At 37.6% G+C, this 25249-nt stretch overlaps 6 protein-coding genes across 18 annotated transcripts; 2 read left to right on the forward strand and 4 right to left on the reverse strand.

Moving 5' to 3' along the window:
* Window positions 1-62: 62 nt before the first annotated feature.
* LOC100259528 (uncharacterized) lies at window positions 63-2139 on the reverse strand. Its single transcript, XM_002284663.4, has 4 exons — window positions 1655-2139; window positions 1508-1566; window positions 379-496; window positions 63-270 (listed from the first exon to the last, which is right to left on the reverse strand). Exons 1-4 carry the CDS (start codon window positions 2053-2055, stop codon window positions 192-194), a joined length of 657 nt encoding a protein of 218 aa, XP_002284699.1. The 5' UTR covers window positions 2056-2139; the 3' UTR covers window positions 63-191.
* A 738-nt stretch (window positions 2140-2877) lies between these two features.
* LOC100242415 (probable beta-1,4-xylosyltransferase IRX10L) lies at window positions 2878-7501 on the reverse strand. Of its 2 annotated transcripts, XM_010665513.3 has the most exons (5): window positions 6953-7019; window positions 6737-6793; window positions 4448-4836; window positions 4017-4258; window positions 2878-3640 (listed from the first exon to the last, which is right to left on the reverse strand). In XM_010665513.3, the coding sequence occupies exons 3-5, from the start codon at window positions 4715-4717 to the stop codon at window positions 3127-3129; spliced, it is 1026 nt and encodes a 341-aa protein (XP_010663815.1). In that variant the 5' UTR covers window positions 4718-4836; window positions 6737-6793; window positions 6953-7019; the 3' UTR covers window positions 2878-3126. The 2 variants fall into 2 exon arrangements, with proteins under 2 accessions (XP_010663815.1, XP_002284685.1); XM_002284649.4 differs by lacking the exon at window positions 6737-6793 and having other exon boundaries at window positions 6953-7501.
* A 267-nt stretch (window positions 7502-7768) lies between these two features.
* On the forward strand, window positions 7769-10247 carry LOC100247551 (random slug protein 5-like). Of its 4 annotated transcripts, none has more exons than XM_002284660.5 (7): window positions 7818-8022; window positions 8198-8369; window positions 8585-8843; window positions 9118-9154; window positions 9300-9405; window positions 9647-9757; window positions 9886-10247. In XM_002284660.5, the coding sequence occupies exons 1-7, from the start codon at window positions 8015-8017 to the stop codon at window positions 10000-10002; spliced, it is 810 nt and encodes a 269-aa protein (XP_002284696.2). In that variant the 5' UTR covers window positions 7818-8014; the 3' UTR covers window positions 10003-10247. The 4 variants fall into 4 exon arrangements, with proteins under 4 accessions (XP_059590037.1, XP_002284696.2, XP_010663814.1 ...); XM_059734053.1 differs by having other exon boundaries at window positions 7917-7931; XM_059734054.1 differs by lacking the exon at window positions 9118-9154 and having other exon boundaries at window positions 7769-8022.
* A 1936-nt stretch (window positions 10248-12183) lies between these two features.
* Window positions 12184-17376, forward strand: LOC100259435 (pre-rRNA-processing protein ESF2). Of its 4 annotated transcripts, none has more exons than XM_010665510.3 (8): window positions 12184-12422; window positions 13939-14190; window positions 14412-14475; window positions 14658-14725; window positions 15116-15205; window positions 15295-15425; window positions 16897-17049; window positions 17133-17376. In XM_010665510.3, the coding sequence occupies exons 2-8, from the start codon at window positions 13944-13946 to the stop codon at window positions 17151-17153; spliced, it is 774 nt and encodes a 257-aa protein (XP_010663812.1). In that variant the 5' UTR covers window positions 12184-12422; window positions 13939-13943; the 3' UTR covers window positions 17154-17376. The 4 variants fall into 4 exon arrangements, with proteins under 4 accessions (XP_010663812.1, XP_059590100.1, XP_059590101.1 ...); XM_002284647.4 differs by having other exon boundaries at window positions 12244-12422; window positions 13943-14190; XM_059734117.1 differs by having other exon boundaries at window positions 12241-12422; window positions 16897-17376.
* Window positions 17377-18762: 1386 nt separating this feature from the next.
* On the reverse strand, window positions 18763-25249 carry LOC100247459 (pentatricopeptide repeat-containing protein At5g50990). 6 transcript variants are annotated; one of them, XR_009464604.1, is made up of 4 exons: window positions 24863-25249; window positions 24394-24492; window positions 22399-24261; window positions 18763-19275 (listed from the first exon to the last, which is right to left on the reverse strand). XR_009464604.1 is itself a non-coding variant. In XM_010665509.3 (2 exons), exons 1-2 carry the CDS (start codon window positions 24996-24998, stop codon window positions 22976-22978), a joined length of 1653 nt encoding a protein of 550 aa, XP_010663811.1. In that variant the 5' UTR covers window positions 24999-25238; the 3' UTR covers window positions 22012-22975. The 6 variants fall into 6 exon arrangements, 1 of the variants encoding a protein (XP_010663811.1); XR_009464603.1 differs by lacking the exon at window positions 18763-19275 and adding an exon at window positions 20974-21790 and having other exon boundaries at window positions 24863-25238; XR_009464601.1 differs by having other exon boundaries at window positions 22399-24492; window positions 24863-25238.
* LOC109124299 (ATP synthase subunit alpha, chloroplastic-like) lies at window positions 20121-20603 on the reverse strand. Its single transcript, XM_019226384.1, has one exon. It carries the CDS (start codon window positions 20601-20603, stop codon window positions 20121-20123), a length of 483 nt encoding a protein of 160 aa, XP_019081929.1.

Below are 25249 nucleotides of genomic sequence, written 5' to 3' on the forward strand. Positions count from 1 at the left end.
TTTCATCATGGAAAGCTTAAATTTCAGCTTTGAGATCTTGTTGTAAATGGGAAAAAAAGAGATTTCTGCTCAGGAAATGGAGGCAATAGTATGATTGAAGTGGATAAAAGTTATACAAATAAAATGAAATCACATGAATGGGCTGTTAAGTACTCCGGATAAGCACAGGATAAGAGTTGCCTGTATGCGACCTAGACAGTGCTGTTGAGGTAAAAGTATAAACCAGCAAGTGCTGCAATTCCAACCACAATAGCAATAGGTAATGCTCGCCTGTTCCAGATTAAACACCATGTGAGAAGTTTGAATTCATGAAACAAAACGTTCGACAGAAGAAACCATTGCATGCTACATTCCTTTGATGACAAGAGTTAGGCTTACCCAATTGCTTCATCTTTCTGGATCTGTGTTTTCCGTGCCTTCCGAACATCCATGTCATTAGCATTTTTTGCCACAGCAGGCTGATATGGCCTAAATCTTCGCTTTGGAGCACCACAAACTGCAAAGCAATTTACACAATGGTCATCTACTGCATTATCCTTCTCCGCAACTCAAACTAGGTTGAGGAGATCCTTTACTCTCTCTTCACATTTTCCAGCAAACAGTTCATGAAAATTGCTAATTGCCCAAAACTCTACTTGATAAAACCATGAGGAACAACTGGAACTCACCAAGAGATGGTTCCTATGGAAGACAGCACTGATATTATGTGGAACACGAGAACAATCTGGACCTATCCCAATAAACTTCCCTCGTATGCCTAATTATTCAGTTGCTTGCTTGTCTCTCTTGGGCTGTGCTTGTTTCAAAACTTGCCCACTACTGTATGTTGCCTATTTGTCTTGGTTCAAGGTGCATGGTGCATTTGTTGCAAGGGAAATGAGCTGAGTTTGCCTATAAATTGAGGTATTAACAAACACGGTTGTGAGTTAGAAAAGGTTGGAGCATGTTGCCAGTCAGCATCACCTCGGTTTGTTTATGTATATGACAAGAACCCTCTCATATCTAAGCTGGAGTACTAGCATTGCACAGCCTAGACGACAATAATTCAATTGGGAATTTGGCCTTCAAGCAAACTGCTAGGCACAAAACATAGAGCAAGCCTTGATGAATTAGGAAGTCTTGGCGGCTAGAGAGGAGACCCCCTGAGAGGAGAGAACATGGCCCTGACAAACGAAATCTCTCTCTCTCTCTGTCTCATCATTTTTTTCTGGGTCCACTAGAACTAGCTCAAAGAATCAACAAGGGAAGTTACAAATATAGAAGAGTTGAAACAATGATAGATTCCCTGACATAAATTCCATAAAATTCTAAATATAAGAGGAACGAAAATCAAAAGAAAAGGATGGATACGAAAAGAATCAGTTTTGACTCCCATGGAATAACAGCAGTGTCAGATTCAGGTTCAAATGGATGTCATATGTCAATACCATACATGTACATATCTGAAAAATAGCATCCGGGAAAAAGGGGGAAAAAGGGGTCGAATTCATGGAATGATGGCGATTACCTGGACAGAAGTATCCATCAGGTAGTTTCTCAAATGGAGTTCTGTCGTTGTAAATATATCTGCATCCATAGAATTGCATTAATATTCAGCAGAAGAGTTGTTTAAACTTCTGGGTCTTGAACAACCAAGAGGGAAGAAGAAACAGACCCGCAGTCACGGCAGATATAGGCTTGCTTGGAGGCCACACGCATGGAGATTTTAGGCGCAGTAGAAGGGAGAGCACGGTGTTGATTAGGGGGCAACAAGAGGTGAATAGAGGGAGAAAAGAAGGAGGATCTCAAAGCAAAACGGTCCATAGGACGTCGCAGGCCAACATTGCCTGTGGGGGCTAATGGACAGGACTTGGTAGCCTCAAGCCTTGTGGGTGAAGGCAGGGCCATTCTCTCTCCTTTTTCTCTTCCTACTTCTCCGTACTGTGTCTGTGAGAAGGGGAAGAAGAGATGAGTAGATAAGAAAGTGGATGTAGAATATGGATACAGTGAAATTGTATTAGTATTAGAAATGTGTGGAAGCGTGGCTTTCATACTCCCCACACAAGCCCTGTCCATGTACCCACTTTTTATGTCTTCTCTTATCTTCTTACACAATTTCGCTCCTGTGTTTCTCAAAACCCCATCTTTGTTTTTACAAAGCTTCTAGATTGGTCTTTGTACAGTTGGACCATTTCTGGGATTTGAGTCTTTTTCTGAATTTTGACCCATGTCTAAATATGCCAGTAGAGGGTTAAAGTTGGTCATTATACTAATCCACCTCCTTAGTCGTACGTACTCTGTTTTGAGTTCTATTATTTAAACTAGATTATAGCTTTATCGTACCCTGCAGGTCCACCCAAATTGTTCGATACAATTGGATAATTTGGGAAATATTTGCTTTGTGTAAGTATCCATAAATTCCCTACCATATGGTCTATCTTTACAATCCTGCAGCCAAAGTGCCGGTCCTGACAAGCAATTGCTGGTCATCTTTAAGCATGAGTAACATTAGTATCATTCATTTGTTTGTATTATTGAGTGAAGTTGGGTGGGCACTAACCATTTGTTATATAAGCTGGGCTAACACAATCCTTTATCACACCCACCCTGCAGAAGCGTGTTTTGATGGGTGCAGGGGTTCATAAACCGGGTGGGTTATTGCCTGTCATCACAATGGGATCACTGTTGGAACAAAACAGCCTTTTTTATACGAATCAAAATACCAGCTTTCCAGCAGAGCCAGGACCATGTTAAGTCCAGTATTAGCAGAAGCTACTGATCTTATCGCAGCACATGAGATGCAAGTTGAAACACTATAATTACAGTGATGCAGTAAGAAGTGCTTTTGTTTAAAAAATTGGTTTCTACTCCTATGGTCTGGTAATACCTGAGAAGCAATGGAACAATCATCATTGTAGCTTTTCAGAATCATGGCCAACTATGGCAGACTACAACAAAATAGCCCACAAATCTGGAACTGCAGAAAGGGGTGTATAATCTTAATAGAATTTGACAAAATGAAGATTTACACAGATGAAAATCGCCATCTAGATTACAGCAACAAACCATGGTAAGTTTGGAGGTAAGATTTATAAGGGTCAAAATGCAAAACATGTCATCACTTTTAACAATATGATGCTTCAGCTGCTACCAAGGTTTCAGGTCACCCACTGGGCCTGCAGTCCAGTTTAAGATCTTCTCACCTGGCTTCAGGTAAATGTTCCTGCCATGTGGCAACTTCCGTGCAAGTCCATTCAAAATTTGATGGAAAGCATCCCCTGGTTGAGCAGGTTGTGGGAACAACATTGCCTGCTTCATTGAAGGGTTGGCAAGTAATCTCTGCTTCCTCAATATTACCTCAGGTGGGATTGATGTGAGAATTGTGTCCAAGTTGGGAACATCTTCCTCAGCTACAAACACCCCAATTTCTTCCCACGGAATTGCATCAGCAAAGGGTAAAACAATGTCATCTGCGATGATGACAGGGATGCACCCAAATATCACTCCTTCAACTAATCTTGGACTCCATGGGGCCCATCCTAGGGGGCACAAACAAAACACAGCCCGTTGCATGTCCTCATAATAAGTCATTGGGTGCTCTGTTGAGATGTCAAAAAGTGGATTGTCTTTAAAATTCTCCCACACAGCTGCCCGTGCGCCTCTGCAAAAATGTCCAAAAAAAAAAAAAGTTGGATTAAAAAACATCTTGGCATAAATTTCATATTAAAGATCATTGGACAAATTAAGGAACAAAAAACAATTTATCCTACTTTCCATATTACTTGAAGAAAATTGCATTTGTTTCTCATGGCATTTGAGGAGGACCAAATTTAATTTTTATGAGGGGCTAATTTTTAGAAATTTGAGAACTGACATAACATCTCTTATCAGCATGCTTGGTTGGGTCCAAATTTTTTCACAACAGGACTAGTTTTCTTCTCTCCCATTGAAAGGATTTATACATGCATTAAAAATATTTCATATCACTTCGATGTCTAAACACCCCAATGTCAACATATAAAAATTGTGAGGAATACCTTGCATAATAACCACCTTCTGGGTCATTTCCTACATCATAGAACAATCCTCGGAAGTAGACAAAGATAGACCTAGGAGTGTCTGGCGGGATCAAGTGGGACTGCATTTTCTGTGGAGGAGCATATGGAGGGATTGTGATTGAGCCTTCTTTCAAGCAAACATGATTCCGTTGTCCAAAAGTTTGAACCAAGGTGGCACGCTGGAGCAAGTGAAGAATTCCTCTTTCAATAGCTTTCTCTTCCTGTTATAATGGACATGAACAGAGGCCCAGTGAAAGTGAATAATGAGTTTAGGAAGAAAAGACACTAGCCAGAGGCCTCTCTGAAAAACTAAATCTGGGCCAGTTGGTTCAAGAGCACATTCAAGCAGACTATCCAAACGAATGAATGTGGGGGAGTACTGGGTGACAAAAGAAATTGAAGTTTCTTACTTGGTAATGGAAGCACGCCCCAAAGTCATGGGGCACTACAAAAAAGTGATCAGCCCCTTCTGTCCGATTCCAATAAGGCCAGTTTGAAGAGATAAGCTGTATTGCACTTCTCATCATCCGCGGTGATTTGAAAGGCAAAGGGAGGCCATTTGGAGTCAGATCACATGTGGTGTAAACAGGGGTATAAAACCAATCTGCTTCCTCAGGATTGAGGGTTCTAACAGGACTAGATAAGAGGAATCGATGCATAAAAATCTCAGCTGCAAACATATGTGTGAGGCATCTGGGGTCCTTTTGCAGAATCTTCTTGTTGTATTTACTTGGAAGTTCATAAACAAAAACTTTCAACCTTCCCACTGGATTGTCTTCCAAGACGTCACCAGCGCTACCTACATGAGGTGCAACCCAAGGCGTGGTTAGAGATCCTAATTTTTTAAGTTCAGTTGACAGGTTAGGAAAATTTTGCTGCTAGCAGATTTTTAAAGGACATGAAGGATTTCTAGTAGCAACATTCTAGAGAAAATAAAACCAAAATTAATGAGACCTTCCCCAGTAACTTAACTTTCATAGGATCATGGGTGGAAATTCTTAATATCACATCCTGATATACAGAATATAATACAGTAAGAAACTAGGATTTAGCTCCCAAATATCTTATAAGTCTATACTTTAAGCAAGAAAAAATAAAAATAAAAAACTGGCTCTAACAACTCAAAACCTTAATTAATGAAACAGAAAAAACCTCTCTAAGTGGTCAACAGCAAGTACACAGTAAATTTTCACCCTAACAGGCCCATTATAAGGCTAATTATGTGCATACTAGAGGATAAAACCTTCAGAATCCTTCATCAGACTTTTAAATCTAATGTGTGAATTTTCCTAAAACTCTTTAAAGAACTTTTCGTCAACAGCAAGCACACAGTAAATTTGCACCCTTAACAGCCCCAGTACAAGGCTAATTGGATGCATGCTAGAGGATAAAACCTTCAGACTCCTTCATCAGACTTTTAAATCTAATGTGTGAATTTTCTTGACTCTCCTATGAGAGCATTCTGCTATTTGCTCAAACCAAGGCACCTCCTCCATCCCACTATTTTTCTCTGTACCCCTTGTTCCTCCTCCCTTCAAGCCTTGCTCAAATTTCTCAAACATTTAACATTACGATAATTATTATTATTATTATTATTTTTATCTATTTTGGGAAAACTGATGTATATCAAACCTTCATTAGCCCCATGCCAACAACTGAGCTTAGGTAGATGTATGGGGAGTTATCAAATCAAAACTGGCCTATCAAAAGCACAAGAAAATTCAAGTCAAAACTCAGGTAAATATTGATCCCAATGTTGATACTACAAGTCCAATCAATTTAATTTTGATGTCAAACCAGCCTAATGGGAAGTGGGAACCAAGTTGCATTACCATCATTCATCAGGATGTGAGGTATTATTGCCTATCCAATTTTTAGCTCCTGCATTGCAGCCCCAACTGTATAGCTTAGTTGAATCACAATAATTGAGAAGTTTTCCCAATGGAAAATGACAAGGCCAATTGTCAAAATTAGCTTAATTCAACCCAAGTCTAGTGAACATTGGTCATGACATGATCATCTAGACTCAGACAGAATTTTCATTGAGTCAATTCAATAAAAGCTCTAACCTAATGAAAAATCTAAAAATATGATCACTCTCCTGGGCAGAACATCCACAAAATCAATCAAACAGTCATACAGTCATACAGTCAAGTAGAAAATACACACGAATCAATTTTAAGCACTATAACCCTGAGAATAGTTTAAGATATGATCTATTTCTTAATGAGTTACAACAAATATAGTGATAGTTTTTATCCAATTCCATTATTTAAGGGTGTCAGCCCAAGGAGCTGTAGGACCAGTGTTGTTAAAAGACACAAGACTTCAATTTAAGAAGAAACGTCAAAAAGAAAGAAATTGGAATTGTCAATGAATCAGAGAGGTATATGGTCGGGTCTTTTTTATCCTATTGACAATTGGGTAAATTTTCAAATGTTAGTGTTGTATTGCAGAGGACTGAGCAACATCAAATGTATGATACAATTGCTCAAATATAAGATATTAGAACCAGTCTTGCAACACCTGGTAATGGGTACAATTTGGAAAGAAACCAGGATCTAGAAAGCAGGTTTCATAAAATGCAAGCTTCAGAAAAAGGCTTCGAGATTCACTTCAAATTACATTTGTGGAAAACAATGCTAATTTTCATGAGCAAAAATTCGCTGGCTTTCTTGAAAAGAACAACTCCCACGAACCTGATAAAGTCGAAATTCACCAAACAAACATCCAATTGATGTCCCAAACCCCAGGCTCTGTATCAGAAATCAGAAGAAAAGGAAAACCTCAAATGCGTCACTCAACTAAAGAAAAACCCTAGCTTTGAATGATTAAACCCATATGATGAAGTAATGAATTCAAAGAGGAAAGAAAACCCATTAAGGAGGAAGGAGGAGGAGAAGAAAAAAGCCAACCGGAGATTCGCTCAGTACGTTGACCCCGACGGAGCTGCTCAGCACCAACCCTCAAAGAAGAGGCAATCAATAAAAGCACACAAAACACCCACCTACAAAGCTCCATATTTGGACTTGATTCGCCAGTCGGATTTTCCTCCTCTTTTAGATTGTTGAGTCTTGGGTTGAGATAGATATGGATGAACAATTTAAAAACTTGACTTGGGTTTTGCTTTTTTGTGTCTGTATTCTCTTTTTCTTCTCTTCTACGAGTCCATCCTATGGTTTTGTCTCAACATTCCAACTAATACCATGCTGTATGCTCAGCCCACCACGCACTTTCCACTTCCTTGTTTTTTTTTCTTTTTTCTTCCCCTCAATTTCAAGCCAGGCTACGAAAATTGGTCAAACTATTTGTGGCTCTGACAAGGGGTCCATATAGCCACCACTTTCTTATCATACAAACTTACACTTCACCATTCACATCATCAACATGGAAGAGAGGATCCAGATTCAGCCTCTAAATTTACTTGTTTGATTGACCATCTCATATTATCATCTTCTACACAACTACACCCCCATTTTCAATTATGATAAATCAATTTTCAAACAATGAATAAAAGTAATCCATACTCTAGAATCATATGAGAGTTGGTGACGCTATGATCAGGACATTAATTTATGTTGGTCTCTATGGGTTGGTTGCCAGTATTGAATGACTATGGGACGCCACCGTGGCTTCTTTTTTAAAGTTGATAACCATTCCCTGTTCTGTTGCTAGTTAATGCGAGTGGTTGGGTTTCCATTAAAATTGTTTGTCCTATATTCAATGATCCTCAACTGCCTACTTCCTACATATTTTGCATACGCTTTTGGCTCTTATGTCCTTTCGTTGCAGTCTCCTTTATTCACTGAGAAAATGAGACGGGGAGTCGAAAGTTATTTTGTTGAACTGTTCTTTCCTGCTATTTATTTCATAGAAGATCATAAAAGATTAGATGTAAGTATGAGATCAGGTCAAGTAAAGCTTCAATAATGTATTGATGGTGCTGCTGTAGGGGAGAGGCATTTAATTTGGAGGTGATGGCTAGGTGCTGTTTCTGTCCTCTCTCCGACCAACCATGTCCCCATGTAGTTAAACTCCTCACCACCCCACATCAATTCATAGATTCATATAGTTGGTAGCCGGTGCTGTTTTTTCCATGGCACTTCAATACTGGGCTCTGTTTCTTGTATATATTTCTTACTACATAGTATATTTTGCAGATGCTGCTACACAGAAAAAGGGACAAGAGCCATGAGCTTTGATGAGAAGTTAGAAGAAGCGAGAGATGGGGAAGGTAGCATGAAAATCAATGAGATGGAACAGACTAAAGTCAGTCTCATGAGGACCTATGTTGAATCCCAGGATCCTTCTTCCCGGGACCCTTCTTCCCAGGTACCATGACTTCTACTGCCTTCTTAATTTCATCCCTCTTCATCGTCTCATCATTATACATGCTGATTTTCTTCTCTCCTTCTGAGACTATTTAATGAAGTTCCTTCATTAAAGTTTACATTTCAAAACAAGGAGGAAGCATCCCCAAAGTGGGCTGGAGATAGGAGACTCTATACATACTTCTATTAAGCATGCTGCCTAATTTTGGTGTGCAGAAAGCGGATGATCTGATGATTAGAAGGTTCCTTCGTGCTCGTGATTTAGATGTAGAGAAGGCTTCTGCCCTCTTCCTCAGGTACCTGAAATGGAGACAAACATTTGTTCCAAATGGTTCCATTTCTTTGTCGCAGGTCCGAAATGAAGTGGCTCAGAACAAGATGTTTCTGCAAGGATTGGATAAACAAGGCCGACCCATAAGCGTTGTCCTTGGTGCTAAACATTTCCAATACCAAGGGAGTTTAGATGAGTTCAAACGTATGTTCTCACCATCCTAGTCTTTATATAACTGCAAAATCTTTTATAGCTCAAGCTAAAACCAGAATATAAAGCCTATCAGTTTGGGGTTCAATTCTTCTCAGAAATGAATTGAGCTCTGTCCAGACTAGAGATGTATACTCAGATCAGTACTCAAAGCTCTGCATCAGCTTTCTTAATTAGCCTTGCAGACGAAAATTCAATTAAATGGTATGCAAGTAGATATTGAAATTGAAATCAGCTTAGACAAGTAATTAACTCGTTGTATTTACAGGTTTTTTAGTGTATGCTTTCGACAAAATATGCACAAGGTGGTTGTCTCTTTCTTTACATTGGATTTTTTTCCTATTTCCTTCTAGTTTATTATATCAGTACTGAGGCTACAATCAGAAACTGAGAAAACAGTAGGTTATAGCAGTTGACTAATTAATATTTGATATAACCATAATGCATCAGGATGCCACCAGGACAGGAGAAGTTTGTTGTTATTGGAGATCTTGAAGGATGGGGATATTCAAATAGTGATATGCGCGCATACCTTGGAGCTCTATCCATTTTGCAGGTCTATTTCTGCTCCATTCTTTTGAAATTGTGATTCTTTAATTTCCTTTTTCTGTTTAAGAAGCAGACAAAAAAACTCTCAATCAGGATCTGTCAGCCATGTTAGTTCAGTCAAGAGAACATGGAAACTACTACATCTTCTACCACAGCCCAACATGATCATTTATATTAACCGTTTGGACTGTGTCACTACATTTTCCATTGCCACCTTAGTAACCAAATTAGTTGCTGTTGAATGGCAGGACTACTACCCTGAAAGACTTGGGAAGCTGTTTATTATTCATGCACCTTACATATTTATGGCAATATGGAAAATTGTTTACCCATTTATCGACAAAAATACCAAGAAGAAGGTAAGATTTTAAACTTATTCTCTGGCTTGTTTGCTGTGGAAGCATCATGTACATCGGTCCCTGTCCGGCCATGTGCACAGTTGAAGCATCACCATTTTATGGTTGATTAAATTTGCATGCCCTTGCAGATCGTGCTTGTGGAGAAGACAAAGCTGAGATCAACTCTACTTGAAGAAATTGATGAGAGCCAACTACCACAGATCTATGGAGGCAAACTGCCATTGGTTCCAATCCAAGACAGCTAATCAACCAACCAATGTGCAGTGTGGAGGGTGGGCAAGTGTAACAATCCTTATCTAAATAAGGAATAAGAATATCTTCTTTATTTTCTTAGATTCCCTAGCCGCATTTTTGGGTATTTCTTTTCCTAAATTTTAGGATGTTATTGCTCAAGTTTAGGAAGTTATTGTCTGGGACTTATCTGGAAAACTAGAATGGTTTGGATTCAATTAATCTTTAATAAAATTTCTCTATTTTCTGCTTTGGAAAAGTGTTTCTTCTTCCTGGCCATTACATTTGGCATCAGAGCAATGATTTAGCTTTGTGACCAATAGAGATGGCGGATGGAAAATGAGTTGTACAAGTCATTAGCTTACTAAAAAGTAAAAAGACAACTATTATTGGACTGAAGAGGCAGAGAAGGAATTTAATGTTCTCAAGAAGACTACTGGTGATGCCCAGATGGTAGCTATGCGAGATTTTAGTAAGCAAGTTATGGTGAAATATAGGCTTGGATGGTTGTATAGGAGCAGTATTAATGTAGGAAGGTCGACCAATTGCCTTTTTCAGTAAAGCTCTTTCAACGGATTGGATTGTCATTCCTATGCAGTCCAAGTGGTTAACAAAGCTGATGGGCTATGATTACCAAATTTTTCACCAGAAAGGATAAGAAAATAAAGTTGGTGATGCATTGTCAAGACAATGCAAGAGTTATGGCCATGTCCATGCCCATTTGGGATCGGTTGCAGATCCAAATACTTAGGAGCTAATAGAATCATTATAAACCGATCCTGCAAGGAATTTTAGATACAGTTGGCAACATGGAGAGGTGAGATACAGAGATCGTATTTGGCCTAATGACAACTCAGCTCTCAAGCAGTTAATTATTCATGAAGCTCGTGATGGACCTGACCTGACCTGACCTACTAGGGAACATTGTGGAGTAAAATTGAACGGAGAGAGAGAGAGAGAGAGACTTGGACCAGATTTGCTGGCCACCACATATAGGGGGAGTCCAGTAGTATTTTCTGAACAGGCCCGCCCATCCATAGCCAAGCAACTGAATTCAATAGAAGAAGAGAAACTATCATGGTCAACAAGAGAAATTAATTGATAGATGAGGAGTCTAAGTAAACAATATATGTAAAACATAAACATTATAGAATTAATTAATTGAACAATGTCCACCTAAGAAAGAATACAAAAATGATGGTCAATGTGATATCAAGTTGGGTTAGCAGTATGGAAAACAAAAATTCTCAATGATGAAAGAAAGCCCTCTGGGTTTCAAACCAGGGCCATCAATTATCAGACTAGACAGGTTTTTTGTTTTTTTTTGGATTTTTGTGATATATTTCAACGGTAGAAATATAATTGTTATTATCAACTATCATTGGAATAAACCAAATAATCATTTCAATCTTATATTTCTAAGTTCGTCCAAACACTGCAAATAAGATCATCAAATTCATTTTCATTTCACAAAAAAATTTTACATACCAAACATGCATTTACTTCTATTTGTTTGTCTTTGAGAATGAAAAATTCCAAGGGAAAATAAGATTCCTCGAAGAATGTCACCTCAATTCCTCAAAGTATAAAGTGAGATCCATATTTATTACATATTTAAATATTTAAAATAAATAAATAATTGTAACTAGATTTAAATATAAATATTTGAATATTTAGATATAAAGTCATCAAATCATTTAATATTTTTAAATCATTAAAACTATTTAATAATTTAATATATATTTAAATGTTTTTAAAGTTATTAAAATGATGTAATAAAGAGAAATGAATTATCTAAAAAAAACCCTAAGAATAGTAGCAAGAAGGTAGGATTTTAAACATATTATCAATATTTTCTCATCAAAAATCGTCATAATTTGTTTTTTTTTTCCAGAAATTCCATAATTTAAAACTTGCTCTTTATTTCATAATTTTTAATTTCTTTTATTTCCTTAATTAATCGCTCTTGTTATACCATCGGTTATATTCTTTTCATTTTTATATGGTTTTTTTTTTTGGTAAATGTGTGTAATACTAATATTAAATATAATATAAACCTCTTATTTTCAAAAAATTTTAACAAAGACTTTTTTTTATTAAAAACTACAAAGCAGCTCAATGAAATTCCGAGAAGTTCCGTTTTTATGTATTTCAGTATTTTGTATTAGAGCCCATCCTACCAGTCGACCCGGCCCAGTCAAAGCCACATAGGCTACGCGATGGCTTTTCTAGTCGCATGATTATCACATGCTAATCCACACCGTATGAAAGGGTAGTACCTTTTACAGAGGAACCGGACCCTCCATTTTCATACCAACGAGAACATCTTTGAGGAGGCCGCCGTCCTCCATACTCCTCACTTCACCGTCGCCGGAGCCCAAGCCACCTCCACCTTCAAGCTCCGTCGCCGCCCTTTTTCACAGCCCACCCTCAGGTAGACTCCTTCTTCTCCTTCCCTCTGGTTTCCACACGACCACACCCTTATCTGAATCTTCAATCTACTTGTTTCGTTGACCCTTTCGAACCATTTTAAGAGGCCAGTCCTCGATGACCCAGATGGGGGTATCAAGTGTTGAATGCATAAATTGAATGATTTAACTTTTCTTTGAAGTTGAAACTGGTTGTTGATATTAGATGAAAGCACAGCTTGAAAAGTAGATAGCTTTAATCTGAAAAGTATTTGCATGTGCAAAAATTCTAGTTCTTTTTGTTAAGCACATGTATGGAGTTGATGGGTTCGGACTAGGCTTGCCCAGATTCTAGAATTCCCAAACATACCCCCGAATAATTAAATTAATCGAAATTTTGGGAGGTGTATCAGATATGATTGAGATTAATTGAAGCAATTATGAAAGCATAAGTTCTGTATAATTTTTCTTTGATACTTTACAGTCTGAAACTTGTTTGATGTATGCAAGTCTTGATCTGAAGTGAATGTGTAGAGTTGGGGTGGTCTTAGGCTAACCCAGATTCTAGAATCCTCGAGGAGGCCCTGAGATTGTTAACTTGGTCAAATGAATACAAGATTGAGTGTGTAAGTTAAATGAATTGGCTTCTTTGAAATTGAAATTAATGGTTGAGTTTACATGAAAGCAGAATTTGGGAAATTGATAAGATTTAGTCTGAAAAGCTTTCAAGCTTTGCAATATTCCAAGCCTTGATTTGAAGTGCATGCGCAGAGTTAACCCAGATTATAGACTTCTAAAAAGAACCTAGAATTGTTGACTTCGTTGAATTTTGTATTTTTATTTGGAGGTTGCATAGAATTTTTATCATTGTATTCTGTGTGATTCATGTATACATTTCATTTAGAACAATAGTAGCTTTTTTCATTAGCTAGAATGATCGAGGAAGATTAAAGAGGTTTATAGAACAACTCCTTAAGAGGGAACAGAGTTAGAAGGCATGAATCTGGTTTTGAACTAGGTTAATCCAAATTCCAGAATTTCCAAACAGATCCTAGTATTATTAACTTTTCCTTAAATTTTAGTCTAGATGGTTTGAATTAGTGGCAAATTATTGGAGTATGTGTCCATGCGGTAATTTTTATCATGATTTCTGTTTCTTTATATTTATTTGAAAATAAAAAATGGTAACTCTTTTTGTTAGCTAGTGTGGCTGAGAAATGACAAGAGGTTAATAGGACAACTCATTTAGAGGGGGACGAGTTAAATGCCGATGAAGAAAAGGAGAAACTTGGAAAACTAAAAATAAGACAAAATTGTTTGAAAATGTATGGAGTTGTTTTGGCTCTCAAATAGCACAAATTCTACAATTCCCAAGTAGACACTAGAATTGTGAAGTTCCTTGAATTTTAATTCGGAAAACATATAGTCTGAATAGATATCTTGGAAAAATTATGGGTGAAGTGTATGGTTGTTTTTATATTTACTTGTACTTTTTAGTTTGTTTTACATTTTTCCAAGGAGAATCATAATTGTTTTTCTTAGGTAGAATGGCTGAGGAAGAACAAGAAATTAAAAGGACATCTCATTCAGAGGAAGGAGAGTCTGAAGGCAATGATGAAAAGGGGAGAATTCGGAAAAATAAACTAAAGAAGCGGCTGTTGAAGGAAGCTTCTAAGGCTGATAAGCGTGGGGTTTGCTACTTGAGTCGGATTCCCCCTCACATGGATCATGTGAAGCTTCGTCATATACTTTCCCAGTATGGAGAAATCCAAAGGATTTATCTTGCTCCAGAAGGTAAACAATTAGTAGTTTCAGTTGGTTTCTATCTTTTTTGTTTTAAACTTTTTATACTTTTGATATGACTTGTTTGGCTTTCTTATTTTTTGCTTCCTTATAAGATTTTTAGTGGTTTTACCCCTAGGATAATACAATGATAGCACTGACCTTTTTAGGATATTGTAAGTATTAAGTTGTTTAGTGTGCTAATTAAGCAATTTGTTTTTTATAATTTACAGACCCTGCAACTCAAGTACATCGCAAACGGGCTGGTGGGTTTCGAGGACAAGTATTTTCAGAAGGGTATGACTGATTCAACATGTTATTTTATTGCATGTTCAATTGAATGCTACTACCTATTTTTCTTATTTTGAAGGACATTAGCAGAGGCTACATCATATTTGATCCTTTGTTTTGTCTTTTAAAAGATGTTTTTTTCAGTAATTGCCAATATATAATCATGAGATAGTCTTTGAGGTATGCAGGTGGGTTGAATTTACCAAGAAAACTGTTGCTAAGAGGGTGGCCAAGATGTTAAATGGTGAACAAATAGGTATGAATTTTAATTGAAACATTTTCTTTCTTTCATCTCTCGTTCAGTTAAAGAGTCTATATCTATGAACTATATTTAAGATTGTCGATGCTCCAAACTCTATGCTAATGCAGAATGGATTTAATATTCAATTATTATATGAGGAAAACAGAAAATTGTTGATCGTACTCAACAACCAAAATTGATTCTTTGTATTTATTATCTATCAAAATGTCATGTTGTTCTGATGTGTGCTTCTTAACATGCATTTTGAAATGGTTGAACATTTAGTTTGCTTATCAAGTACTTTTAGTTTTTGGCAAACAGCATGCCTCCTTGAACACCTTTGACTTATTTATATCTTAGCAGATTGTTGAGTTTTCATGCTTCATGTGATTTGTTCATGTCTAGGTGGGAGGAAGAGATCATCATTCTATTATGACCTTTGGAATATCAAGTACTTGAGCAAATTCAAGTGGGACGATCTTACAGAAGAGATTGGTATATAACTCCTCAATTGCACTTGCATTATGTGTCATGGTACTTCAAATAATCAATTCCATTTCTAAGTTGAAGTTTTCCTTTTGCAGCTTACAAGAATGCCATTCGAGAGCAGAAACTAGCTTTGGAACTTTCTGCTGCTAAGCGGGAGCGTGACTTCTACCTCTCTAAAGTTGACAAGTCTCGTGCCTTGAGTTCTATAGAAGAACGACTAAAGAAGGTAAATATGCACTTATTATTTGGAAAAATGGGTTCATTTTTCATTGGATTACCATTTGACTATTAGAAAAAAAATGGTCATTGGATTACCATTCATATGTTCCTCTTGCAATTCTTTGATTCTTTCTAAATGTATTTAGTTCATCTTTCAATGCTTTGATAAGATTTAGTGTACATTGATTTAGATCAACATAATTTCAAAAGAGCACAATGTTTTAGGATTAGCCTGACTTAATGTAGCAATTTCAAAAGAAGCGACTTTTGAGGATTAATCTGCACACAACTTTTCAGGATTAATCTGACTTCATGTAGCAATTTCTTTGGGTATATAGCTTATGTTCAAGTCTCAAGTAACTAAATGCCAGAGAGAAAGTAATTTTATTGTTTCAACTAACTAAAATGTAAGAGAGGAAGTAATCTTATTGTAAAGTGAAATTTATGAGTTGTAATAAAGCTTTGTAGTCTTAAACTGTCATGATAGAATGTTAGGGCCTGGCACCAATCAAGAGTGAGAGTGATATATTAGGTAAAGGCTATCCAATCCCCTATTGCTCTCATCTTGACCGCTTCTTCTTTGAGCATGCCAGTGCGCCAATGTCCTCATCATATTAAATTGTCATTATTGAGTTCACATCTTATTTATGTATTCTCTTTAGTTGATTTTATTTCTTTTCACTATGAGGTATCTCAATTGTCCTTGTGTTCAAGGGTTTGCTCATTTTTCTTTTTCTTTTTCCTTTTTTCTGACTTATCAGTTATTTGTTGCCTCATGGGGTATGTGGCTCAATGCTGGTGGCTTCTGTCAATGAACAAGGTTCCGAATTTGAGCCTTCCTTGTTTATAAGTAGTGTAGGGTAGAGGTCTGAGCCCATATCACCAAGGTTTGCTTTTTCAGTAGTTGGGATAAGTGTCTCACTACCAAGGTGGATTCCCCATTATTTATTTATTTGTTTATTTTTTTTATAGGTAAATTTTTGTACCCATTGGGACTTAGAACCTTGAACCTCCACAAATCCTCCCAAGCTTTACCACTTGAGCCAGGCCTCAATTGCAAAAAAATTAATAATATTTGTTTTAAAAAAAGAACACCTTATTTATCCCTTGCTCTTTTGAGGATATAATGTAGAATTTGGAAGGATGAATCCTTTTGCACATTTATTTGGCATAGTTTCATGAAGATATTAATCTTTTGTAAAAAATGCTGCTTGCTATAATCTTGATATTCGAATTTGGTTGAACAATACTCCACATTTTCAAGAACAAAATCTGTCATTTTCTCTCATTCAATGTGACTTTACTTCCACTTATTTGACAGAATGACCTGCTCCTCCAAATCTAACTGAAAACTTGATTTCTGATTCACTTGATTCAGTTCAAACGACTTACATTCAGTTTAAACTGCATTTCCCTTTTTCTTCCTAGTGTCTACAAAGCATCACTGACCATGATCCGGGTTTGCCCTGAATTTTCAGAAGCAAAAGGTCCAACAAGATGCAGGAACAAACACTGAGGCCCCTGCTAATGATCAAGGACCAAAGGTGATCCGCCAATTCCCCCAGAAACCACCACTTGCAGATAAAGCAGCAGAAAGCAAGCCGAGACTCTCCAAAGACATCCTAGCAGGGGTGAGTAAGATCTCGCTTATGCACATATCCATATGTCATAATTCATCATTATCCTTTTCCTTACATGGTAGCATCCTTCCCAGGTGTTTGGGGGTTCGTCATGATACAGTTTTAAAGCGGCTAGTGGACTTGGACCTCATTTACCAGCTTCTAAGGCAAGTCATGAGTACAAAAATGTAGGGTTCATGTGCTGCTTGTTTGAAGGCAAGAGTTGCCAATGTCCCGATCCTTCTCAATTTTGTCAATCTTCTACAATAGAAACCATGTGAATGATACTACTTTCCATTGTACCCTTCCAAAGTTTATTTAGGCGTTTTTTTATTATTATTTCTTTTTTTTAGTGTAGGGTGGACCCCACTGTTCCATTTGGTAGAGTCAGGCAAAAAGGTGCCTGAATGGGATATAGTATGAAGGCCAAGAATCTACTGAAATCTTGTTAGATGAAAATTTTTTGGCCAACGAATTTTTTAACATCACAAGCTGCCGACAAACAAATGGTGCACATCATTGTTCTGGCTGATAGGATCGATTTTAATATGGCTTGATAATTTAATTTTAACTATTAAACATGTTAAATACGTTTTGTTAAGTAATTTAAAATTAAAAATTATTTTGATAAATCGACCAAATGAATTAATAATTTAATTTAAAGTTATTTTAAGTCTGGTTTGATAATTTAATTTAAGTTATTGGACATGTCAAATATATTTAATATTACAATTTAAAATTTAAAATAATTTTGGTAAATTTGTCTAATGATTTAATAACTTAAATAATTAAATATTAATGCATTTCTTAGTAAGAAATGGGGAATCGGCAAACTAGTTGCGATTTCCACGACAAACCTTATGAAGGTACCAATTTTTACTTTTTACTCAATTCCAGGGTTTCAATTTCCAACAACCCTGATGGAACAAAATGTCAAGTCAGAAGTGGACAAATTTTGTTCCCCCACCCAAACCAAAGGGAACAAAGTTTTCCTTGACTTCAAAACCATTTACTTTAGTCAAAAATTGGCCAATCGGGCAAACTAGTTGTCATTTCCACCTCGGTACCGAAGTTTTCCCTCATAGTTTTTACTCAATTCCAGAGTTTCAATTTCCAACAACCCTGATGGAACAAAATGTCAAGTCGGAAGGGGACACATTTTTGTTCCCCCATACTTCCTATGAAACCCTAACGAGGGAACAAAGTTTTCTCTAGTTTCTATGATCTAAACCTAGCCTCAGGGTTTTGATTTCCGAAAACTCCAACTGCAGGACAAAGTGTCAAGTTCGAAGGCAAGAAGCTTTGTTTCCTTGTCATTACTAGTTACTATAACCCAAACCAAACCTCGGCCTTTTGATTTCCAGAAACCTTAATGGGGGAACAAATTTTTCCCTTTTCCCTTGTGGTTTCTATTATCCAAACCGAGTGTCATGGTTTCCATTTTCTAAAACCCTAACGAGGGAACAAAGTGATCAAGTTGGAAGGGGCTCTAATCTAACAATTCACTATCATTTATTGAGAAGAAATAAGAAGGGGGCGAAGAGAACATACACAGTTCAAGCAAAGCCTTCGTTAATTGCCATCTCTAGCTCTTTAGGTCATGCCCTAATATGTGCTTTACCAACCAAATCCTATTGAGTTAGAAGAGTAATAGATCCTTTAAAACAACCCAAAAACTCAGAGTAACTACACACGGTATCAGAAAATCAAGCAAAACTGTAGAACTCATCCAAAAAAACCCCTTTGAATGGTAAACTAAGCAAAATAGTCTATATCCTATGTTACATTACATATCGATTGCTTCCATAACAAAGGGTACAGAAGTTTAATAGAAATATAAAATTCCTCACAAGCCCACATTGAGTGGAACTTAGCCACCATTATTCCCTCATAGAAGGAGCTGCATCTAGTAGGCCCTCCATCGATTCTCAAAAGCTGCAGTATTGAATTCATCAGCTAATCAGAGCCTGAAAATTTAGAAAAGGGTTCTGCCAAATTTTTTCTAAAAGGAAAAGGATCTTAATTGCTAGCAAACTGTTTCTGTTGCCCATCTAATCCTCCAGTTCTTTCCATTGTCATGCCAGGTCACAATTCTTATAAGGCAGGCTTCTCTGTTGAAAACCCACTCATCTAACGAAATGACTGAAGAGTGAGAGAAAAAAAGGATACAAAATCAGAGTGGCTTGGCAAGGAAGAAGCTTTGCACCATATTGTGTCTAAATTGACACCGGTATTAACCTGTGAATACCCAGAATCAGCAGTCAGCAGAGGGCAACAGGTATAGCAAGAACAAAAGAAAGAAGAAAAAAGAAAAAAGGAAAAATTAATAAACAAACAAACAAACAAACAAAAAATTTCGTACTGAGAATTGCTATTTTAATATCAGAAATTATGTTAAGCAGATCAGCATATGAGGTTAAATAAAACACATCTCCACAAGCACCGGCATCTCTCTCTCTCTCTTCCATTTCCAAATAAAAAACAAAGAAACATTAAAATGACAAGTATTTCAAAATTAATATTATGAAAGCACAGGCTCACTACTAAATGTTGCACTGACAAAGACAACTCAAATGGTTCTTAGTTGCTAAAAGAAGGTAACAAGGCCTTTGCTGCCGTGAACAATGAGCAGCCCCCTCTGAGTGCAATTGGTATATGATTGTGACCCATCAACAGCCACATCATAGGTGGATATATTACTTATTAAATTCATCATATCAAAACAAACAGCATAGTCTTCACTGACAACAACAGAAAGTAATCAATGCAACAATTGATAATTAGGATTTATATTTTCTCAGCTTTCATGAATGGTAACCTGAAGTAAATATAACAAAAATGGAATCAGACAGCCTGAAGTAAAGACTAGAGAGTTGCATTTTTTATTTCCGGAGTTTTAGCTCCGATTAGTAAAGGACCAGAGAAACTTTTTAGTTATGAATCGGGTATAGAACCAATGGGTGACAAAATGCTTTTCCTCAGGATTCTCTCAAATAGAAATAGAGAACGAAGTAACTAGAAAGATTCTTATAATCACCCTGTTCTAGAGGGATCATCTAGAAAGCCAATCATTTTGAATGCATTTAGGCAGAAAAGCTGACATAGATGTTATGGATCGAATTTAAAGTGTGTCGTTTATGGTACACAAAATATTCAGCCAGAGCTGCTCCTGTATAAGGGGCAAGGTATTGTAATGTAGCAGGCGAGTCCGCCGTTTCAGCTACCACAATAGTGTATTCCATCGCTCCCCTTTCCTGGAAAGTAGTCACTACCTGAGCTACAGAGGATGCTTTTTGACCAATAGCTACATAAACACATATTACATTTTGCCCTTGTTGATTGAGAATAGTATCTGGCGACGGGTTCTCTGCCCCTACGGGGATGGAGCGACAAAAGTTTTGAGAATTCAAGAGAAGGTCACAGCGAGACGAGCCGTTTATCATTACGATAGGTGTCAAGTGGAAGTACGACGTATGCAGCTGAGGCATCCTAACAGACCGGTAGACTTGAACCTTGTTCCTACATGACCCTATCAATTCGATCAGGCACTTGCCATCTATTTTCATTGTTCAACTCTTTGACAACATGAAAAAACCAAAAGCTCTGCCCCCCCTCTCTATCGGATGGAAGGGTAGAGGCCTTTGGTGTCCCTTCCAGTCAAGAATTGGGGCCTCACAATCACTAGCCAATATGCTTTTCTCTCATGCCTTTCTTCGTTCATGGTTCGATATTCTTGAGGAGTATGCTTACATCCTTAGTCCAACATATCCTGAGTTGCAGCATGATTTGCAGAGGAGAAGCTTGGAGAACAGGGAAGATCGGAAGAGAGATGTCTACAATCTCCAATCTGGATGCAGAGATCCTGAAAATAATAATCCAGTCTCTACAAAGTGCCAATTTCATTACCAAAACACCAGTGACCCTATACGCTACTTGGAAATTGAAGAAAATAATGGGATTATAATGCGCACTCACATTAGGAAGTATTCACTGATGTATTTTTCCAGAATACACGTGATATAAATGAAAACAGTTGAACAAACAGACTACAAAAGACTGACTACGGTCAAGCCTCATCAAAGGCTTACACAGTTCCCAAGCCAGATAAAACAAAAGTCTTCGCTTATATGGCTAAGCCTTCAGCACTGGAAGAAGTTTTGCGCGAGTGTTGGATCTTTATTCCAAAGAGGAAAAGTTTTTAGATCCAACAAGCCCCAATTTTCTACCAGCCAATGAGGTGCTTTCATCCAAGAATCTGAGAGAACCTCCAAGTTGTACGTGGGTGGGCCTTCACAAATCCAGGAAAAAAGTCAAAGTACAAACTGTGCAAGGATAGAAACAACCCACCAAAGTCGCTAGAATTCAGCAAGGGAATTAAAACAAATTCACCATTTGTACATCAAATTGGATTGTCCTGCAGGTCGCAAAGGGACGTATGGTCAACACTGTTGGAAAACTTGATGTCCTTTTCAGTCCCATTTTGGATAGAACCAGTTCCCCCAATGTCTTAACTGACATAGTTGTTCTGGGCTCACTGCTGGACAGGTCCACCTCAGGGGAGGCCAGTGGCTTCTCATCCTCGCTGGCAGACATGCTTAGCACAAGTTATCAATGAGCATAGATCATGAAGCCATGAATAAACTAGACACCCATCAACACAATGCAGGGTTAAGATTACTGGGTGGGAAACTCTCATGGTTGTGTCCACCATACAGGATCTTTCAAGTTGGATACTTCAGAGCTGCCATGATTGCTGGGAGGTTAAAATATATCCATGTCATTTATCGAGGAGTGATTCAAAAGTAAAACCTTAGACTATTACCAAGAAAATAAATGTCAAGATAATAAATGTCAAGAACCCTCAGGAACAATACATAAAACAAAAACTGTTCTCCTATCACCAGGTTTGAGAAGTAGAAAGAAGTAACAAGTGGAAGGGAATGGTAATGTATATACTCGCATGAGGGATTGAACTTGAACCCAACAAGACAACCACTTGTAGTTGTAGCTTAATATATTGAGGCTTGCTGGTCAAGATTTCAGTTTGATGGATGCTAATACATAAATAAGCATTCATGATTCCCAGCTCAAAATCAGAACTCAATAAACAAAAATTATAGCATATAGGAACTTAGTTTCTCATCACTAAAATGACAACAAATTCATTCTTCAAACCCCAAATTGTCTTGGAAAAGACATGGAAGAATAAATAAGTTCCAAATTTAATGCAGTATTTGAACATTCAGAAACCATAAATGTTCGATTATACAAAATTCAGAGTGCTTTGCAGTAATTCCAATGGTGATTCCAACCAGAAAAAAATTAGAAGTTTGAACAAGCAAATCAGAGAGACCCATGTACCTTGTGGGTTCTTTGGTTGCAGGGATAGTGATAATAAGTTTTCATCCAGCACCAACAGCATTGCCATTTACATGAGCTTTGTACAGAGGTGCTATTCCAGACACAAACTTCTTAGAAGTGTGAATATGCAAATGACAGAAACCAATGCATCTTATTGGTTGTTTGGGTATTAGTACCATCATAAGTGGCTTCCATCCAGCATGGCAATGCCTTTCACATGACCATCTTACCAAGGCCAATTCAGCTCATTCTTCCATTATTGTCATGTGTTTGCTTCCAAAAGTGTTGACCCTTATCAAATTGTTAACTGTACAACATTACAAATGGCGCTTCAAAAAGCATAGCAATCATTTAGTTGCTTCTAACCCAGAGCAAAAGCAAACTTGAATTGAACCTTACAAAGTCTAAGTTTGATTCCACACCAAGCAACAAGCTACTCAGTCGGACATTCAAATTTATATATGAGTTAACCATCTGAGCAAGGAACATAATTGCCTAATGCATGGGTATTCCTAATGCACATTCACATTCCCAACTTCCAAGAAACCACATCTTTACATAGCATTCCCGGGACCAACTACCAATAGTCTCTGCAGGAACATAAACCCCCTTCAAACTGATGAAAACGGATCCGATCCCTCACTATTATCACCCTGCTTAGCAGTCTAGAGAGTATTTTCATCCAACAATGACAGTCATGACAAGTGCGGAGATTTTTTGAAACCCTAATTTCTGTTCCAGGACTGGTTTTGAGGATCACATAAGCCAATGCCAACTTCTCACTGTGGGAATTCAAGTTCTCCTCTCTTTCCTCATCAGACACATCCATTAAAACCAAGTCAGTAGCTGGCATAAATCCTTCCAACTTGGTGCGTCGGATCAATCCTTCCAGCACTTTGTAGATTGCTCCTGTTTCAGGATGTGATCGATCACCAGCCTTGAATTGGTGAATGACACCACCCAACTCAACCCAACTTCTACCACGATTCTTACGAACTCCATCTCTTTTCATCATTTCTCTCACTCTTTCTGCGGAATCCCATTTCTCTAGTGAGCAATACATATTCGACAACAAGATGTAATCTCCACTATTGAGATGTGATATTTTTGCAATTGCAACTTCCCCCAATTCTGGATTCTTGAAATTTCTGCAAGCACTAAGAAGCGCCCTCCATATGACAATATCTGGCTCCATTGGCATTGCCTTAATCATTGCATAAGCTTCTTCGACCAACCCAGCTCGACCCAGAAGGTCAACCATGGCTCCATAATGCTCAAGCTGTGGCTGAATTGAGTAATGCCTTCTCATTAGATCAAAATACCTGCGACCTTGTTCAACCAAACCACAATGGCTACATGCTGTTAAAATTCCAATGAAGGTTATAGAATCAGGTGAAACACTTTCCATCTCCATTTGTGAGAATACTCCAATTGCATCCAAAGCAAGCCCATGAATTGCTAGGCCATTAATCATTGAATTCCAGACAGACACATCATCATGCTGAATGCTATTAAAAACTTTTTTTGCAGTATTGATTCTTCCACATTTTGAGTACAGATCTATTAATGCCGAACTCAATATAAAGTTCAGTTGAATCTTCTTCTCAATCATTAAACCATGCACCAACTCAGCATGATGAGAAGATCCAAGTCGTGCACAGCCATTAATAACGGATGCAAACGTAAACCCATCCGGTTCAACATTCGAGTTCAGCATTTCTCGAAAGAATCTAAGAGCCTCCTCAAACCGTTCATTTCTAACACAGCCTCCAATCATTGAGTTCCATGTAACCACATCTCGACGGAGCATTTTACGGAATACCCTCTTGGCAAAGTCAAACTCTCCAACTTTCATCAAGCTTGCTATTATTAAATTTGCAGTGATCAAATCAAAACCCCAATAGGGCATTTCATCAAGAAGTTGATGAGCAAGATCCAGGCAATCACAATGCGCATATGTTGATACGAGAGAGGTTATAAGGGATGGGTACGTACCATATCCAAATTTTATGATTTTAGCGTGGCTCTGAAATGCAGTTCTGAAATCTGAGGAGAATTTGCAGGCTTCAAGAATACAGTTCAGCTTTTGATGATCTGAAAGAATTCCAAGGAAAGGGGAATAATTTTGTGGTCGAGAGGAGCCTTTCATAGAAAGGCCTTTTTTAATATGATTTTACAAAAACAAAAAATGCATCAAAATCAAACCTATGTATAGGAAATCGATATTTCACACATAGCATAATGAAGAAGAAGAGTATAAGAAGACACCGGTCTGGGACACCCAGTGTGGTTGTGAACAACCTAATGTTCATCCTCAATAAAATCACATATGCCATGATTACGTTTATAGCATGAAGAGCTTCGAAATTTAGATTGAGAATTACAATGTGTAAAGTTGTGAATGAGATGAACCCAAAATTCAAAGAGAGAAAAGAGAGGCTAGGCGAAAGGAAGAAGTAATGACCTGGGATTGTAGAGGAGGGTGAAGAATTGAGTGAATTTGTGGGGTGGACCAAGTAGGAATTAGCAGATAAGATGGGTGCGGCGGGGTGCATCTGACGCCACCGCCCTGCTTGAGAGCACAGCCTTTTGGCCTCCATAATCTTCCACTCTTCACTTTGCCCCTATGCCCAAGTGTCAACCTTTAAACTTGAGTCGCCGCATGACGATGGTAAATAAGTTCTTATTAATATTATTGTATTCCATATGTTCGATAAAACTCCAAATTTTAACATTCATTTCTTTTATAATAAAAAGTAAAAAAGACAAAACCCAATTACAATATCTTCGTTCACCGGAATTGGGAGAGCGTTCCAAATGCCTTGTGGCTCGGCCAGGCCTCAGCGGATGA

This window comes from Vitis vinifera, chromosome 17 (genome assembly GCF_030704535.1).
Source record: "Vitis vinifera cultivar Pinot Noir 40024 chromosome 17, ASM3070453v1".
NCBI classification, from domain to species: Eukaryota; Viridiplantae; Streptophyta; class Magnoliopsida; order Vitales; family Vitaceae; genus Vitis; species Vitis vinifera.